This window comes from Schistocerca nitens, chromosome 1, assembly GCF_023898315.1.
Source record: "Schistocerca nitens isolate TAMUIC-IGC-003100 chromosome 1, iqSchNite1.1, whole genome shotgun sequence".
NCBI lineage: Eukaryota > Metazoa > Arthropoda > Insecta > Orthoptera > Acrididae > Schistocerca > Schistocerca nitens.
In genome coordinates, this window is record NC_064614.1 from 1,149,991,203 (window position 1) to 1,150,011,499 (window position 20,297).

At 39.7% G+C, this 20,297-nt stretch overlaps 1 protein-coding gene across 3 annotated transcripts in view; it reads left to right on the forward strand.

Moving 5' to 3' along the window:
- The window catches only part of LOC126199949 (filamin-A-interacting protein 1-like), a 197,677-nt gene that overhangs the window by 76,587 nt on the left and 100,793 nt on the right, over positions 1-20,297 (forward strand). For all 3 annotated transcript variants that reach the window (XM_049936668.1, XM_049936669.1, XM_049936667.1), the window contains exon 7: positions 17,197-17,270. In XM_049936668.1, coding sequence (XP_049792625.1) covers positions 17,197-17,270 — 74 coding nt within the window. The remainder of the gene's footprint in view (positions 1-17,196; positions 17,271-20,297) is intronic.

Sequence of the window (20,297 nt, forward strand, 5' to 3'; positions counted from 1 at the left end):
CTCAACGTTTATGCATCGTATTTCCTGCATAATGTATCGTACAGAAATATGTGTATACTTATAGGTACATTCAGCAGCATATGTGGATACTGTCTGTGAAATGTGTAGTGAATAGAGTTAGTACTAAAGTAGTTTGAAATTAAAATGTCATGCATGATGTGGCAGTTTTTCACACATCTCAGCATTTGATGTCATATCCTCTGAACTGTGTGTTGTACAATGATATATTTTGGTTGTTACATTCAGGGGCATATGCGAATACTGTATCTGAATTGTGTTGCAAATACAGTTAGTAGTAAAGGAAGTAATAAATTAAAACGTCATGCTTCATGCAGCAGTTCCACTGCATGAACAGTGATTATGTAGTAAGTGCTAAACTTCTTTTTCATTTTATTCTATTGTGTTGTCGAGAAAAAGTTTTGCAAAGATTTGAAATTATGTTTGATATTTATTGCAAGTCACTAAGTGCTCTTATTTTCAAATTCTGAATGAATGAAGTACAAGATGTATCATGTGCTACACTACTTTTTCATTCTCACCCTCACCTCTTGGATAGGCAGGTGGTTCTTACACCCACAGCAGTTCTTTCCAGACACTTTGATGATGTAATTCAATGCACAAGAATCTAAATACCAGATCTCAATTTCATGAAACTGTTTAGAAGCTGCAAGGAAGACATTTTTGGTCTGACTGTTTCCTAGTTACATTTGCTTTATCATTATTTTTTGATGGATATCATCCTATTTCAGCCTTTCTAGAAGACTATTTAGCAATACTATTTGGCCTATTCCTCTTTCAGCATTTAATAATGAGTTTTATTTGATGCTGTTTATGTAAATATAAGGCTGATTGTTCATTTGCATTGACATGTCAAGTTTGACACCTTGTAGTAGCTTTATTTCAATAGAATCTCCGGTGATGTGTGTTCTTTTATTTCCATACATGGTAATAATTTGTCTGGTCCATGAAGAATATAAGGGGAAATGTGCCTTTATGTCTCTCTTCTTCCAAGAAGCATCCGCTTCCATTTGATACAAAGGAGAGTTTGCTGTAACGTCCCACAGTTTGTCTTGGACTAAAAAGTGTTCATAGAAAAATTTCCGTGTTGAATAATTTTCACATCCGATCAGCATTTCAACTGTCTGAAGTCCAGATGAGGCTTTATCACTCATTTTTAGGACTGAATGTATAAAATAAATGGCAATCTGTGCACGGAAATGATCACTCTGCTTAATCAATAAAAAATCGGCACACATGGAACTTACTTACGAACTGACTCTAGATGTCTGCATGCAGCATCTATTGTTAACATTTATAAAATGTTGCTTTCATAACTGAGCACATAATGTTTTTGTTGAACATTTTTGGTATAACTGACATGAATGGCTTGTAGAAGTATTTTTTATTAACTGAGAAAAGCAGTATTTGCCCAACAGTGACTACATGTATATGAAAACACAACCACCACAGACTAAAGTAAAAACAAGGAGAAAACTGTTGATACTAATTTAGATATTTCAACAGATTTTGCCAGTGGTGAACTGAAAAGAAGGAAAGAGAAAGGAAAGTGAAGAAATGAAACATATGAGGAGTGAGAAGCTCGTTGGGATAAGCAAAGTATGAGAAAAAAGTGATTGAGAGAAAACTTAACAGATGAAATTAGAGAAGAAGATTGAGTGAGACACTCAGCAAACAGACATAGAGAAACTCTGGATGGAACAAGATTATGTAATGAACTAAGTAGATTTACAATGAGTAAAGCTTGTGAAACACAATGATTGCAAGTGTGTAAGTAAAACATTAGTGTACAAAAAATGCAAGCAGAAGAATTAGATATTTCAGTTTCTCAGGTGGAGCATTCTTTTATGATCCCACTAAAAGTACAACAACACAATTACAATGTCATTGGCAAAACTGAACAAGTATTTCACTTACGTGGTGTCAATAAATTCAGTATGGAAGCACCAGATACCTTTTGCATGAGTGGAATAGACCAAGCTAACAATTTTTCAGTTAATTATTAAAGTTACACTACCAGGAAAAAATGCAACTCACTCAAGGACAACGCCATTTTATTGACAAGTAATTCATTGTTGTAAGAGTATATCATAACAAATTCAGACCAAATGAAACACAGGTCACCGATACACAGTGTATCTCCCTCTGATGGCAACATAGCCGTGTATTCTCACCCACAAACGTTAATACAGATGCCAGATGTCATCCTGTGATAGACTGTCCTATGAATCTTTAACTTTTTGTTGCAGTTTGGCAATGGTTCTTGTAAACACTAAAGGACAATTAAGTTGTCACTTCTTCATGTCCTGTATGTGTTCAGTTGCTGAGAGATCTGCTGATCATGTTGGTTGGGGCAATTGTTGTACACTATGAATAACATAATGTCCCAGCAGCTGTGTGCTGATGCATTACCCTGCTGAAAAACATATCACCTTTGTGATGAAGAAATGCCAGTAGTATGGGGTAACAACCTGTGTGATGTTGTGGTCACTGGTTGCTTAACCCTGCAGAAACACCAAATGATACCACAAGTTCTGTCCGATGCTTCTCCCCACTCTACCCTCACTCCCCATCGCCACCCCACTCCCCTCCACCACCACGCTCCCCACCGAGTGAACATGTGGCATCCCCGCTGCTGCTGGATTACTCACGGAATCACTTGTCCTAGCATTCAGAGCTCTGCAGCCCATGGATTCTCGGCCAGGTGCATGGAGGAGCATGCTGGTTGACAGCCGTTGAGGAATTCTACTGGACTCTTCTCCCTTATCAGCGTCGACTGCAGGAACTTAGAAAAATTGTTAGCAGCTCATTCGTAGGAGCATCGGCCACATATTTCATCATCTGTGTTTTAAAAGTTGGCATCAATCTTTTGGCCCCACCATTTGATTAGGGCTGCAAAGACAGAGACAGCATGTTATGAATTCCACGTCTGTGGCAGAACTCACCGTAAATTTGGGAGCAAAATTATGGTCCATTGTCCAACACCAACATGAGAATAAGTCCTTCAGTAGCAAAAATTCTGGTGAGTGCGGTGACTGTTCTCTCTGCACTTATGGATCAGCAGCAGACCACATACAGGAAGTTGGACCGTCAGTGGACCACATAAGGAAAGTTGGCAGAACCTGCTATCATGGATGTGAGGACATCAGCCAGCATGAGATCATTTAGTGGACAACTCCTTGCTGTTATTCTCACTGATGCCAGTTGTCGACATGATGTTTGACCTGCGACATGGCGCTAGGGGAGCAGCTTATTTCATGAGACACCACAGTTACCTTGGTGCGAGAGCCGCAAGATAGTTGACTTCTGCTGTACCACTTAATAGGCATACACAGGCACTCTTCCATTGGGCACTGACCTGGAGTTTGACCAAAACGTGATCTTGTGCTTCCAGTTGGACAAAAAACTCAACAGGTCATGGGCACTTTTCCCATCACAGAGACCTGTGTGGCTACAGCCATGGCCGAGGACACAATCTTGCAAAGGTGCGGCAGTACGTACAATAGGGATGGTCAGACCACATTCCCAGTAAATGCTCAAAACTGTTGCAGCATTACTTCCACCTCCACCAACATCTAATCCTGGTGGACGAAGTGATCCCTACTAACCATGGATCAACAGTCTCCCCAGGTAGTCCTCACCTCCTCTCCTGGGGAGACTGTTGATCCATGGTTAGTAGGGATCACTTCGTCCACCAGGATTAGATGTTGGTGGAGGTGGAAGTAATGCTGCAACAGTTTTGAGCATTTACTGGGAATGTGGTCTGACCATCCCTGTTGTACGTACTGCCGCACCTTTGCAAGATTGTGTCCTCGGCCATGGCTGTAGCCACACAGGTCTCTGTGATGGGAAAAGTGCCCATGACCTGTTGAGTTTCTTGTCCAACTGGAAGCACAAGATCACATTTTGGTCGAACTCCAGGTCAGGGCCCAATGGAAGAGTGCCTGTGTATGCCTATTAAGTGGTACTGCAGAAGTGAATTTTGTAATTTTACCTGCAGACAAAGAGTGCCTAGTGCTGGAATCCTGTTGTGTAGGTTTGCTGCCAGACTAAAGAGGGAGATAATGGCTTATGACCTGTAATGAGATGATACTTTATTTCATGTAGGAATATATGGATTTTCTTCAGTGCAAAGATGATCGTGAGGACCTCTTTTTTTTTTTTCTTTTCTTTTGTGTGTGTGTGTGTGTGTGTGTGTGTGTGTGTGTGTGTGTGTATAACACTTCTGCACAGCATTTAGTGTCTTCAACACAAATGCGATTGAATGCTCAGAGCCATCTGGGTCTCTGTGCCAAGATGGTCCCCGTGTTCTGTAGAGAGGCATCTGCTGACACGACTATCTGTTTGCTTGATTGAAATATTTCTCAATATTGCTGACTGGAGAGCCTGCTTCAGGTTCTTGAATGCCTGTTCACATGCCTCCAACCTTACTAAAGGCATATTCTTCTTCTGTAGGATGTTGAGTGAGTGCGCAGTTAATCCCATGCCCGGGATAAATTTTCTGTAATACATTATTTTTCTCAGGGAGTGGAGCTCCCTTAAATTTGTGGGTCAAGGAAGTGCGACAACAGCTTCAACGTCTGTCTGTGTGTATGTGTGTGTGTGTGTGTGTGGGGGGGGGGGGGCTTATTACCTTAGCAAGGGATGATGTGTCCTAAATAATCCACCAACGGTTGAAAGAAAAAGAGAGATTTTTTGAGATTACATTTAAGACCTGCCAAATGGAGGTTGTGGAACTGCCACTGCTGGTTTCATAAGTATTCTTGCATTGTGGCTCCCATCACCACAGTGCCATCTAGGTAATTTATGTGGCCCAGAACAACCTGCAGCTGTTGCTTGAGGAATCTTTGAAAGACTGCTGGGGTACTGGTCACCCCTGAAACTAAGTGTTTAGAACTACTAGTACATTCTGTGGTTTCTCATCCAGGGGTAGTTGTAAATAAGCTTTGTAGAGATTGACATTAAAAAAATCCTGACCACCTGTGAATCTGTAGAAATGCTCGTCTGGTTTTGGGATGTGATACTTACCAATATCTGACTGGGAATTAACCTTAATCTCCATGTAGGCACAGTTACCCTGACAGTTTTTTCACAATAACCAAAGGTGTTACTCATCCACTTGCAGACAAGGGTTCAGTGACCTCCATGGCATCAAACTATGTGCAAAGGACGTAAGTTATGCAGGAAAGAAGCAAGGGCATGCTAATTTTTTAAATGTAATATGCACCATAAAGTCCTTCATTTTTCCTAGACACTATGGACCGAGTCATGGATGACAAATCCGAAAGCAGAGAAAACATTGAGACTGAATAGATCCTCTATCCGTGCTGTGAACCACAAGGAAGGTAATGTGTTGCATGACATTTTTGTATGTTGACGCACTTGGGGTGTTGTCCATTGAGTGGAATGTGTTATTTTCTATATGCTGCCAAGTGGTGAGCTGTGAATTAAAGGGGAGGTGCTCCCAGTTGGAGATGTTCGAGAGAGCAAAAGGGACATGGTGACACCAATGTCAACCTGTAGCTAAACTAGTTTATTGTGCAAAATGATGAATAATTTCACAGGTGACACCACTGTAGTGTGAGACTCTGATGAAATCATATTAGTGTCCGTTATGTCCTAGTGAGACGTGGTATTTTACAAAGGATAAATAGGACTTGGTAGCAACGCAGTTAAGCAGAGCACTTGAAACCTGTCTCAAGTGGAATTGTTGATTAACTTCTCACAAATTTCATCTGTCTGTATTATTCCAACTAAACAAAGGGGATTATTGGTACAGATGTTGCGGGATTTATTGTAGCACAGATTCATTTGTCATGGTTACTTGAGCTGTAGGGAAAGGAGTGTTTGACCTGAAATGGCTGAGGATTGTAAAAATGGAGTGGTTGTTTGCTTTCATGTGAACCCTAATTTGGTTGGCAGTGTTAGTCAAATGGAGGCTGACATTAAGGAAAACTGTGGAGTTTGGAGAAGAGTAAAATAACTTTCAATAAAGAAATCAGTTAGTTTCTGGAAGGAAGTGGAATTTTTCATCTTAACCATAAGCCTAGGGCACATACTATTGTTGAACCTCCCATTTGTCTTTGTGTTCTGGCAGGACACAGAAATTTTGATAGGTGCCACCATAAGCATCACATCATTTATTGGACAGAGTCAATTTCCACCAAAGCCCTTACATCACAGATAACAGTTGCTTTTATGCATATCAATGAGTGAGTGCTATCGATTTCTGATTGTTCATCCAGTGCCTTTTATAATAACTACATAATAAATTTAGCTTCTTTTGTGGGTAATATTTGAAAGCATTATTTTATGCTCCTTTGAAGTATCAACACTTGGAAATAATGGCATTACCAAAGTCTATATTCTCTGTTAGATACAAAGTATTTGCTATATGTTGTATCTTCATTAATAAGTCAATGTCCCAGTTAGGTAGCCTATCAAAATGTTGCCGTACAATGGAACCATACTGGGTTAATTGCTGCCCACCAGATTTATTTACAACTCTGACCTTCAAAGATGAAGGCCATATGAGTAAGCATGATGTTGATTAACGTTACAATCAGTGGAGTTTGTGGGATACTTCTATCTTCTCATTGCAAGAAATAATAATTAAAGAAATAGTGTTAGACATAGATACCCTACATAGGAGGGATGCCGGTGTAAAGAGAGGTTGCATTAGTGGCGACAAGGTAGGTTTTAGCTATAAGGGAGTTAGGAATATAGTCAAGGTGTGCAGCAAAATGGATTGTTAGTGGCTTTAAAACATGCCTCAGTGAAATGGCCAGAATAGTGGTCTATGTGTCACAGTACTTACTGCTCGCCATTGTGAAAAATGACCACAATAAAAAACAGTAATTAGTTTCATCTTGGCTTTGTGGTCCCTATGAGAGTGAAGTGTAGGGAATTGAAGAATTTCTCTTGAGTCTTTGCTTAACATTGGCTCTTCCAACTTTGTAAATAGCCTTTCTTGGAATAATGGACTTCTATCTTAAACCATCTACCAGGTCAGGATTTTTCAGCATTTCTGTGATGCTCTCTTGTAAGTTGAGTAAATTGGTGACCTTTCATGCTGCTTGTACATTCACTTGAGGATGAAATAGTATTGGAAATCAGTGTGGTTTGTAATTTTGTAATTAATATATGGTACCCAGTTTTAGAAAAAAGAAACCATATTTGTAATTAATGTATTGTACCCAGGTTTAGAAAAAAGAAACTGTATTGGTGTATTGCATATTAGGATGTCTAGCGAAGATTACCAGGGGACAGAAGAAGATAACTCCAATAACCCCAGACCCACATCAGAGAAGAAGGGAAATGTCAAGGTCAAAAGACTAAGCCATTTAGTGATTGCTCTAGTTCATGGCTGTGAACAGAAGAGAGAGAGATGTTTTTAGACCACAGTTCAGAGGGCCATCTGTCTCGCAAGTCAGGTGATCCTGCAGCATGATTTGATTGGCAAGGCAGCTTTGCTAACAACAGTTTGGTCTATTCTGACATGAACAAGTTGATTGTTGTTGCATCAACTGAAAGGTGATGGATGAAGAAGGTGGCCTTTTTGTAAAATTTAAATAATGAAAATTATTCACATCTGGGACACCTAGTACATATCTTTTCCTCTCCCTGAAAGAATTCACCATTGGTAAATTTTACAATCTCAGTGTAATCTTAAATCTAGAGAGTAACAAAATTTAACACAGTTATTACAGCTCTGTCTGGTGACTAGCTGGGTGCACAGGGCTATGACAGCCATGGCAATACGAAGGTAGCCAAAGCTGGATTTCTAGCATAACTAGGAGAAGTAATGGATCTAGCATGATTTTCAATAGGAGCCACGTGATGTTGAAAGGCTTCTTCGTCAGATTGTAGTTTGTTTTTTAAAAAGATGTGAGCACACAGTGCCCTAGCTCTTTCAGGGATTGGGTAACCACTAGGGAGACACCGACTGGTTGTCAAACCGACAGTAAGGCAGATTGAAATCGGGGAACAGAATTTTGAAACACAAGAGTTATTTTAATTGTAATCAGGGAGGACTTGAAGCATTTTAGGTAAAATTTATTTTGGGTTTGTTAGCACCACCGACTATGTCTTGTAAGTAATGTTGTAATTATTTAAGTGATCAAAGAAAAGTTTTAAAACTGAAAATATATTAATGTGTGGAAGGCACTAAGTCACCTTCTTGATTGAATCTGAGCATCAACCAGAATGATCTATGAAAGTAAACAGATTTGACTGACAGAAGTGTAAAGTGACAACTACAAAATGTGAGGCTTCTCACTGCATTAATGTATCTCATAAATCAATAACAACATTTAGAATAAACACCTGAAGGTTGATTCCTTTGACTCAGTTTTTTATGGTCATAACAGCTATGTAACTAAATTCAGTTAAACTGAATAGAAAGATTGTAGAAATAACGCATGACAACAGAACATCAAATGAATATAAGCACAATAATAAAACACCATTGTTTGAAACAAGTCCCAAAGTAAGAAGATTATAAGACAAATACAAAATAATAGTTTAATTAAAGAAAACAGTCCTAGGTGGGATTACAAAATTATAGTTCACGACAGTAGAAAAACAAAAGTTAAGGTCAACTTTTGTATTTTATCTCGGTACAATCCACTGGAATTAGGCGAAGGCACTCGATCATCTGGAGTGGCTGTATGCATTCTACTACATAAATTGCAAGTGACACAGCAATATAGTCATCCTCAGTATCAGAATAGCAAGTAGGGTGAAAGTTACTGCGGGAAAAGCTAGGGTACAGAGAAATTTCTGCATTATTGCCTGAGACGGGTGAATAAGGTGTGACCGACCACCATGTTGTCCTGTGCTGATGCTTTCAGCAGATGTGGTACCGGGAGGTGTGGTCAGCACACCACTCCTCCAGTCATTCTCGGTTTTCTTGATCTTGAAACCACTAGTAGTCGGTCAAGTGGCCCTGTCAGATGATCTTATGAGGCTGAGTGCACCCTGTACTCCAACCAAGGAAAAATCCTTATCAGTACCAGTAATCATGCTGAGTACCCAGCTGCAGATTTGGACACTACAGAAACACTGTTAAGTAAAATATCGTGGTAGTGGAATCTTGTAATATGGATGGCAGCTAGATCTAGTGTGATTTGTTGTTGCTGCTGCTGCTGCTGCTGCTGCTGCTGCTACTTCTACTACTACACCATCAACTAATCCAAGGACTTGAGCAATTCAGTGTTTTTAGTCTCCAGAAGAACTGTTAAGATAGGATGTGTACTGCCTAAACTGAAATTCTGGAATGAATAGCAGGAATGGTTCAATAGTGGAGTTCAGAGTTTCTTTCAATTGTGTGTAGAACCAAAGTTCAGGTTTCAGGATGTCACAGTGGGATGCTTTGAATAGAAATCTGATATTATTCAGTATTTGTATGAAGTGGAACTCCGATCATAACTCACAAGTGAAACCACAGTTATATATGGGACATTCTATAACCTACTGCTTCTTATGCGGTAGCACAAAGGCTGTGTTAATTTATCAGTCAGGGATGTGGAAGTTGTTTAGTTTCTGCTAACAACAGAATAATTTCAAAAAGAGGAGTGTTGTTGTATAAAATTAAATCAATACAAATATAGTTTGACCTACAGTGGCAATTCTGTGACTACAGCAGACAAAGCTCTATTGAGTATGCTGTTCAGCACAGTGGCTAATTGGAAGGACCATAGTTGGGTAATACCTTTATGATCACTCCCATTAGCCATCGTGCCAAGTATCAACTTAGTTTGTGCGGTCGATAGTTGCAAGTATATTTCCAGGGAATAGGTAAAGTTAAACCCTGTATCATTCCAATTCACAAATCGGACAAGGAGGTATCCACAAGTGAAGAATAAGTTTGAGATAATTTTGAGTCAACTTCACAGTCACACAGTTATGATACTGTGGCATAAAGCTAGAAACAAGGGGTATATCTTTTGAAGTGGCAGGTATAGTTGCATTGAGATATTTATAAGAGTATAAAGTAAGGATTCAGGAGGAATTAAAATCAAACTGACCTTATTTTGTAGTCCAGTTTATATACCCAAAATAATACACCATATCCACTTGGGCATGACCAGAGTTTATTGTGCAAAACAGGGTTTTCTAGTATCATACTTGCAACATCTTAAAGTCACAGCAAATTACTAAGTTGGCTTTTCATAGCATCCATATTTTGATTAATTAAATCACGAAGGAGTTTGTAATGAGATAGCAACTGGGAAGTGACCAGTGAACTTTGTTGCATATGAGAAAAAACTGTCTTCAGTATGTTAAAAGGAGGAAACGAAGTCTACACAAGACATTGAAGTGTATCACACATGTGTAAGCAAAGGTGCTGATTTGCCTCACCAGTGTCTTCTCGGAGGCAAGTTGTGTCTTGCAGTGCCGGGTTGCACTTATTCAGTTTCTGTTGAACAATAGGTGGTTCCATCCGAAGAAAAGTGTGATCATATTTCAGCAGATTTCAAAAAAACATCACAGCAGCCTTTTCCATTGTACTGAGTTGCACCCTTGTAGCACAAGTTTTCAGATTTCATAAACTTTGAACATAATTTTGCCATACCAGCCAGTGATGAAAACTATGCAATGACAATGTATCAGCATAGTGAAACAATGCAAACATATGACAAAACCATTCAGTAGTAGAGGCAGATAATAAAATATGGAGGAATAAGTAAAAGAGCAAAAAGAGGCTAAAAGGGCATAATGGTTAATTTGGTTGTAATGTGAAGTGTGTAACACACAAATGTAAAAGCAGTGGTGTGTTAGTAGCACAGGGGGCTGCTAGGCATGTTACTAATTGCACGCAGTGGAGAAAAGGCATCATAGTCCACTCAATGAAGCAAAATTGGGGAGAAAAGTTCGTATAATTACAAATTTTTGCACAGTTGTAGGAGCAATATACTAAAAGTTCTGACTGTGGGGCATGTGCACATGTTTGTGGATGAGTGGGAGGGGGAGGGAGGGGTGGGGGGGGGGGGGGGCGGGGAACTGAAGAGCGAGCACGGTAGTCCATACTCTCTATAATCCATTACTTCACTAAAAGGCACTACAGGGTATTTCACACAGTTATACTGACCCTTCTGCATCTTGCTTCTTGAATCACTGGTAATGCAACATGCAGATACATCTAGGTGATGTTTATTTTCCACGAAGTGCATTAGCGCTACACATGGAACACATATATGGTTACAAATAACAGTAATGTAAGAAAAGCATACGTACAAATTCTTGTAAATCTCTGCACACTTTCGTACACTGCTAGAGAGGAAATTAATTCATAGTCATTCTGTATGGCAGTAATGTTCTTCTGGGAAAGTCATCATCCCCCACGATGAGCAGTGCTTGCTTTTTAGTTTACAGGCGGACTATACCCCACCAGCATTTTCTGTCCATTTCTCTTATGTGTGTAGAAAAAAATCATGCGGCGAACTTTGGAAGGGCTGATTTAATTTTGGGAAACACACTGTAGTTGCTTCTTGTGAAGTGGTGTAGTTGAGAGAGTGGGACTCATCTACTGGGTCTTCAGTTTTCAGGCCTATGGAGGAGGGAAGTACAGACCACAATCCAGTGAATAGCTACCTTCACACATCACAGAGGCAGAATGTAAATTGTAACAGGAATTCATTGGTTGCTGTGTAAATGTTTTCTGGGCTTGGTTTTTGTGTCAAATGATTCTTTCTGAATTTAGCTGGATCCACTACAGGAGATGGTGTATTGCCACCCTTTGCACTTGGTTAAGTGGGAAAAATGAACTACAATCTTCTGATCTGGGAGCTGCAATTCAACACAGACTGGCAATGTGAAGTGCGATATCTGGAATGGTCCATCCAAATTTCTTAGCTCTGCCTGTTTCCATAACCATTTGTCATAACATTACATGATCTACTTGATTTAGCAGCATCCTAGTGTTTTTTTAATATGGAGCTGTTTTCTCTGTGTCACAGCTGCAGTGCTCTGCTGAAATCTCTTTCATATAAACTGTAATATTTTAGCCAGATACTTCACTTTGCTTGAATTTATTTTGGGCAGCATCTTCTTGATCTCGATAAGGGAACTCTTTTGTGACCATAAACATCCTCATAGAGTCTCAGCCCTGTTGTTTCATGTACTGTGGCATTGTCTGATGAAATCACAAATAGCAATAGACAATCCTAACCTGAGTTTGAGCTATTCATGTAATAAGACATTTTAACTACAGTTTTATGAAAACATTGATAGCTGACGTTTCTTGTAAGGGGGTATTAGGCAACGATCTGCCATGAATGGTACAGGCCTGTGAGACAGCTATCTGGCTGTAGAACAGGTGGAACTAAGAGAATCAGTAAGCACATTGGCGTGCTCATAAACAGAAAGCTGATCTGAATGCCCATGAATCTGTGCATGCACATTCGAGGGCAGTAACTCACACATATGCAGAAGGGGGTACTCAGAGCATGCTTCTTACTTGTTCTTGTTTAAATCAAGCAAAAGAAATATTTTTTGCCAACAAACTGTGTATTATATAAGCTGTTTCTGAAAAGCATTGTTTGTACTGCATGATTTGTATTTTAGAAATGGAATGGACCAAACAAGTGTTAAGCATCCTAATTCAGGCATATAGTGAGGAAAGGTGTCTGTGTTACTATCACAACCCCTGTCTCAGAACTCATTTATTACTGAATAAATATGCATATAACTTCAAATGTGTGGTTTTCAGCTTGTGTATGTAGTGTTGTAATTGACAGAAGGTTACATTTGATTTGATTACATCTGTTTCTTTGCTCCAGCAAGCCAGGAGGGAGAAACTGGCAATAGGCAGCAAGAGAATCCTATCACAAAATGAATAAACACATGGTTAAATTCTTACTTTCTTCTAGGTGAAACTGCCTCCTACATTATTTTGTTACTACTATACAGCACCTTTGGGGTGTTTTGGAATGCCAACTTCGTGCCAGGCCTCACCAACCAACATCAATATTATACTGTGGGTGATATTCAACTGGACTTTCATGGGACATGTGTTAATAGTTGAAGGGACCATAACAGTTGCGGACTGTGTGAACATTATTGTGCACTGCCCAGATCACTTCAAGCTAAATGTCTTCCTTGATTTTGATAGCAACTTCCAGCTGGATAACTGTCCATGTCATAATGCCAGAGATGTGCCACATTGATTTGAACAGCTTGATAGTGATCTCACATTGATGTTTGTCTACCAAACTAGCCTGATCTGTTCCCAGTGGAACACATCTGGGAAGTTTTTGGGTGCCAACTCTGCACCCATAAACCTCCAGTTTGTAATCTATAGAAATCACATGACCTGTGCATAAACATCTGGTGCCACATACCTCCAGAAACCTATCAAGCAAGGACTTTTTTAATCTTGGCCCCATAGAATCACTCCTGCATTGCAATGTAAAGGTGGACCAGCACTATTAAGCAGGTGGTCATAATGTTTTGGCTTATCAGAGTGCATCAGTCATCATTGCAGTGGTGTGAGAATTAAATTGGCACAGTACTCCTCTATCTTCCATTGTAAGGGAACATTTGAAAATGGTCACCATTTCTGATTCTGTTTTTTGCTGGAGGTTTGAGTTCTCCCTCGGGCATGGTTGTGTGTGTTGTTCTTAGCATAAGTTAGTTTAAGTACTGTGTAAGTGTAGGGACCGATGACCTCACCAGTTTGGTCCCTTAGGTATTCGCACACATTTGAACATTTTGATTCTGTCTTTGCTTTGCTGCTCTCAATTATGGTTCATGTCATTCTTGAGAATCTGAGCACTAACTTTTGTGCCACTTACAGCCTTTAAATATGACCAGGATTTCAGTTTTGTGAGAGATTTTTTGATAAGATTCTGCTAAGATAGTCATTGAATGTTCATGCATGGCTTTTTTGAGAGCCAAATACTCTAGATTCAGGTTCTCCCTGTGTACAGATCTCTGATTCATGTTTTACCTACTATACAGTAACATTTAAACAATGGAAACTCCAGGTAGGAATATCAACAATGTAGGGAAAGATAAATTGCTACTTACTGTAATGATAACACACTAAGTTGCAGAGAGGCACAATTAAGATGCTTACACATAAGCATTCTGCCACAGCCTTCATTGGGAAAAGAGAAACGCATCCCATTTATTCACGAAATCACACCTCACGCACACATGATTGCCAACTCCAGCAGCTCAGGCCACAATGCTACAGTAAGTAGCGATCTGTCTTTTTCTACATTGTACACAGTAATAATTGTTAAAGTTCCTTTACAGCAACTGTATATTTTGGAGCCTGGACTGTTCTACTAGGTACATGTCTATCCAGAAAATGGCCATCTTTCCTTTTAAATTTGAACCAGTGTTGCTTCTAATTGGCCCTAGCCAGGGTTAGTGTTTTAAGTTTGTCTTTCAGATGTGACATGATGTAAATATTTATACTTCTTTTGGTTGCCATTTGTGCTTTAGTAATCATTGTTGCTACAACTGTCTGACAGTCACTGATACAATTTTCAGTGTGGGCATCCTCAAAGAGGTCAAGTCTCTTTGTTTCCATCAGATTTAATATAATTCAATCATATATGGCCCCCTGGCTAATGGCTAGTTTTCAGAGAAGGCATTTGCAGTTATTTCACAGGGTGTTTAGTCAGCCACATCACTTACAAAACTGTAGTTATTCCAATCGACTGTTGCATGATTGAAATCTCCTCCAGTTAGTGTGTTTAGGGTATCTCCAACCTTATCACTTTTATCTGGAGTTGTGTGGTAATTGGTGGAAGCGCCCAGTTTTTAACTTGTGCTCACATTTGATACTGAGTCTTGCCCAAACAATTTTACATGCAGCTCCAATTTCTATCTTAGCCAGTTTAAGTTTCGTGTCTACTGAAACACTTATGTAATCATCAATCCCAATTGACCTTGCATTTCTCAGTACATATGCATAAGCCCAAAAATCTCATTGCTGATTGTTGCAGATTTTAGCTGATTTTCTGTACCTGGTATATAAACTCCACTGCTTTTTACAAATTCAAACTGTGGCAAATTTATTTTGAATGCTTTGTTAGTTGATCACTATGATTTTAATCAGCTTGTGTGTGTGTGTGTGTGTGTGTGTGTGTGTGTGTGTGTGGGGATAGGGGTGGGGGCGGGGGTGGGGGTGGGGGTGGCGGTGGGAAGAGGAGGGTCATTCCTGTGGGTCTATCATTTTCTGGATTCAGCAGAATCACATATGCCGAAAAAAAAATCCTTGTGTGAACTCCACATACAGTCAGCTAAATATTTGATGTGTAGTGCATGCATGACTCATAAAGGGTACCTACAGTTCTCAGCCCTATGGTGCACTAACATTATGCCACTTAAAGCCTTCATGTAGAACTAGAATTTGAGTTTTGTGAGAGGTATTCCAATAAGATACTGCTGTGATAGTCATTGACGACTTCATGCTTTTGCCTTTTGAGAGCCAGATGCACTACATTTGGCTTCTCCCTATGTAAAGCCCTATGTTTCATTTTACATCTATCATGCAGTAATCTTTGTGATGTTCAGAGTTTCTTTACAGTATCTGTACACCATGGAGGGTCCTTGTCCTCATGAACTTTTCTGCTAGGTTCATATCTATCCAGGATGACAAAGTAATATATTGTCACAGAGCCTTCAAAGAGCCTGGTTCAAGTCTTCTACTTTGTTCAGATTGAGGGGGGGGGGGGGGGGCGCATGATCATTTCTAAGGACAATTTGCAGATTGTGAACTTTATTGTAACTCCTTGAGTAAGGCTGGAATTCTCCAACTTTTGTACCAGTTGCTGGACTGAACTTACTATGATCTCAGAGACCAGGTGACAATTATCACTTAACAAATGATTTGGGTCTGTTGTCTGTCTTAACAGGGGTTCTGAGTGAGCACACCCCCTTCATTATCATCTCTTTACCCCCTACAGTTTTTCCTTTTTTTCTGCCTAGCATAAGTGACTTGTGGTTCTGAAAGCTAGAAGTGGAAACATTCCTCACACACAAAGAAAGAAAATATGATATGTGGACATGTGTTCAGAAACACTTACTTTCCATGTTAGAGCTCATTTTATTACTTCTGTACAAATCACATTAATCATGGAATGGAAACACACAGCAACAGAACGTACCAGCGTACTTTGTTACAGGAAATTTTCAAAATGTCCTCCGTTAGCGAGGATACATGCATCCACCCTCCGTGGCATGGAATCCCTGATGCGCTGATACAGCCCTGGAGAATGGCATATTGTATCACAGCCGTCCACAATACGAGCACGAAGAGTCTCTACATTTGGTACCAGGTTGCGTAGACAAGAGCTTTCAAATGCCCCCATAAATGAAAGTCAAGAGGGTTGAGGTCAGGAGAGCATGGAGGCCATGGAATTGGTCCGCCTCTACCAATCCATTGGTCATCGAATCTGTTGTTGAGAAGCGTACGAACACTTGGACTGAAATGTGCAGGAGCTCAATCAAGCATTAACCACATGTTGTGTCGTACTTGTAAAGGCACATGTTCTAGCAGCACAGGTAGAGTATCCCGTATGAAATCATGATAACGTGCTCCATTGAGCGTAGGTGCAAGAACATGGGGCCCAATCAAGACATCACCGACAATGCCTGCCCAAACGTTCACAGAAAATCTGTGTTGATGACGTTATTGGGCAATTGTGTGCGGATTTGGTGAATCGAGGCGGTGAATCGAGGAAGTACAGTACATACTGACGAAACTAAAATGAGCTCTAACATGGAAATTAAGCATTTCCGGACACATGTCCACATAACATCTTTTCTTTATTTGTGTGTGTGAGGAATGTTTCCTGAAAGTTTGGCCATACCTTTTTGTAACACCCTCTATATATTTGGCTATAACAGGAGCTGCACCTCTTAAAGGAAAGTCCAGTTCATTTGTATCTTTGCAAATTTAAGAATTTTGTGACTACAATTTTCCTTTGAAATTATTATCATCATGTAGAGTGGAGTGCCAATAAGCAAAAAAAATGGCGGTTCAAAAGTTGGTATGTTTATTCAAACTCTAGAAACGTTTTTTGCCTGTAATTTTATACTCAGTTTACTGTTGTTATACTTTTTTGCAGTTCTCCAAATCCTTTTACACTCATCACTCACTTATTTAAAAACACATCATTGCTACTTTTTTACTTACACATTTTCTTGTTGTATTTACAGAGGAATGGTTCAGACAAAAATAATAAAATAAAATTGAAAAAAGGAGTAGCAGTGTGCCTTTTGGATGATGAAGAGTAAGTAAAAGAAAAAAACAACAACAACAACATTCATTACTGCCAGATTTGCATTTAAAATAAGTACAGTTTCTTCAGTAGTTCTTTCTGTGGTATGCACACAAACCCCTCAATCCTTGAATTTATGTACTTTTAATAATGATTGCCATTCCAATTTTTAAAGTTACTCGAGAAAACAATTGTTTAGTCAGTTTACATTTATCGACCAAGAATTAAGAAAAGTTATGTGATGTACTCATTTTATGGCTTTTTTGTTTGTAGCTAAATGCAGTTCAAACTTCTAAAGTCTCATCACCAGATGGACAGATGGCTAACGCCATTTGTTAATGTTCATAATAAAACTACTATAGCATGTTCTCTTCCTAATGACCTTTCTCCAAATACCAGTTCCCAATCTCCACCTTTTTGCTCCAAAGCCTGTTCATTTCAAGTCTTCTACTCAAGGATCTACAACAGTTCTCACATTTCTCATGATAAAGTTTTAAAATATTTTAATTCAAATGTAATGAAATAAAAAGAGATCTTACAAGCAAATAGCTGAATGAGACTTCCAGTTAATTATGAAAACTAATTCATTAATTTATTTAATAGTAGTGGTAGAAACAGGAAAGAACTTCCAGTATTACAAGGAAGCCTTAGGTAAGTATAAACTTTAATAAGAGGGAGAATTCACTGCTAGATAGCAGACAGGTGAGGTAATGTGACAAGACTTAAAAGTATTGTGTAAGGATTTTACTAAGAAAGATTGGTAGTGAGGGGCTGGTTTGTTAGCTCATAACTTATTATACTGTGAAGGATCTGGACTTACTTGAAGACAAATTTGTGTGATAATTTTTAGGATGACTAGACCTTTTTTAGGGTAGAATCAGTTGTTTGGTATTCCTGCTTGATGGAAGTTAGTGAGTGGAGGAATGCAGATCAGAAGGCTTGGTGATCTTGTTTCAGGTCAACATGGGGAATTAGAGGCAAAGTGAATAAGATGGTAACATACCTTCTCAGATATCATTTGTATATCAGAACTTCATATACTTGGAAATAATTAAGATTTCCTCTGGAGCAATATTTCACACCAGATTCATCATGAGGAACACTTTGCAACTCACAATAGTGACAATTTATGTCAAATTTAATGTTTCATTCAAAAGAATTGCTACATTAAACCAGAGGGAAACATTCCACGTGGAAAAATATATCTAAAAAGAAAGATGATGAGACTTACCAAACAAAAGCGCTGGCAGGTCGATAGACACACAAACAAACACAAATATACACACAAAATTCAAGCTTTCGCAACAAACTGTTGCCTCATCAGGAAAGAGGGGAAGGAGAGGGAAAGACGAAAGGATGTGGGTTTTAAGGGAGAGGATAAGGAGTCATTCCAACCCCGGGAGCGGAAAGACTTACCTTAGGGGGAAAAAAGGACAGGTATACACTCGCACACACACCCATATCCATCCACAAATTACAAGGCTGGAAGTCAGAAATTCCTGGAAGGTTTGGAGAGGGTGATTTTGAGGAAGAGGAGGTGGGTCCCGCTGTGACGGAGGACGGAACTGTTCCAGGCAGGGTTCAATTTGGATAGTGTCTTGGGGAGTTGGAACATTAGGAGTAGGATTAGGATCATTTTTCTTCGTGGCAAAGTGATATTTCCAGCAGAGAGTACGGGTGTAGGACAGTAAATCTTTGACGAGGGCTGTTTGGTTGAATCTGGGAGTGGGGCTGAAGGTGAGGCCTTTGGATAGGACAGAGGTTTCGGATTGGGAGAGAGGTTTGGAGGAAAGGTTAACTACTGAATTAGGGTGTTGTGGTTCCAGATTGTGTTGAAAGGAATTTTGAGGTTTTGGAGGGAGTGGAGCTGGAAGTGGGAGATTGAGTAGATGGGAGAGACTGGGTTTGTGTGCAATGAGAGGAGGTTGAGGTTTGCTGGAAAGGTTGTGAAGGGTGAGTGAGTTGCCTTTCCGGAGGTGGGAAACCAGGAGATTGGATAGTTTTTTGAGGTGGAGGGTGGCATGCTGTTCTAATTTACGGTTGGCCTGTAGGAGGATGCTCTGAACAGCCGGTGTGGCTGTGGGAGAGGAAAGATTAAGGACTTTTATTAAGGATAGGAGTTGACGGGTGTGTTCATTGGCTGAGTTGATGTGTAGGTGCAGGATTAGGTGGGTGAGGGCAATGGATTGTTCAGTTTGGAACTGGTATAGGGACTGATGGAAGGAAGGGTTGCAGCCAGAGATGGGAACTTTAAGTGTGAGGCCTTTGGGGGTAATGCCAAATGTGAGACAAGCCTGAGAAAATAGAATATGGGAGCGTAATCTGGCTAGGGCGAAGGCATGTCTGCGGAGGGAATGTAAATAAAACTTAATGGGGTCGTTGTGGGGGTGTTGTGCGGGTGACATGGTACTAGAAGGTTGAAAGTGTAACATGAGGGTGAAATGAAAATGAATATAAAAATATGTGGGGAGAGATAAGGGTGAAGTAGAAAGCAAATGGAGATCTGGTGTGAAAAGAGGCGAAAAGGGGTTGGTTGGAGCTGGGTTATGTTGATCCTGTGGTGAAATGGTGTAGGTAGATAACGATGTGCATAAAAGTTAGGTGGTTGTGTTGCCGCCAAAACACGTTAAAGGGTGGAGAAATTCGGGAAAATTTCGAAAAAACTACGTGAGGATGTATTAAAAGTAGTGGTATGGTGGTGGCAGATTATGGAAATGAGGCTAACAATTGTCTGGTGGAGAAATAATGACGTTAAAACCTGTGGGAAGCGGCTAAAAATGATCGGTGATGTGAAAAAACGGAAATCGAAATAAAGCAAAAGTTATTAAAACTAGCCGAAAAGGTTGTTTAATAGCTGAAAGGAAATGTTTGTGAACTCGAAACGGTGGATTTTAGCAGTAGCGGAAGAAAAAATTTTTTTTTTTTTTTGGTTGTGTTTTGGAAGTGGGTTACGTATTATTACGTATTGTTGAGTATATATCGGCGGGATAAAATTGTATAGTGGAGTACGGTAAAAAAGAGAAGGTGAATACAAAGGGA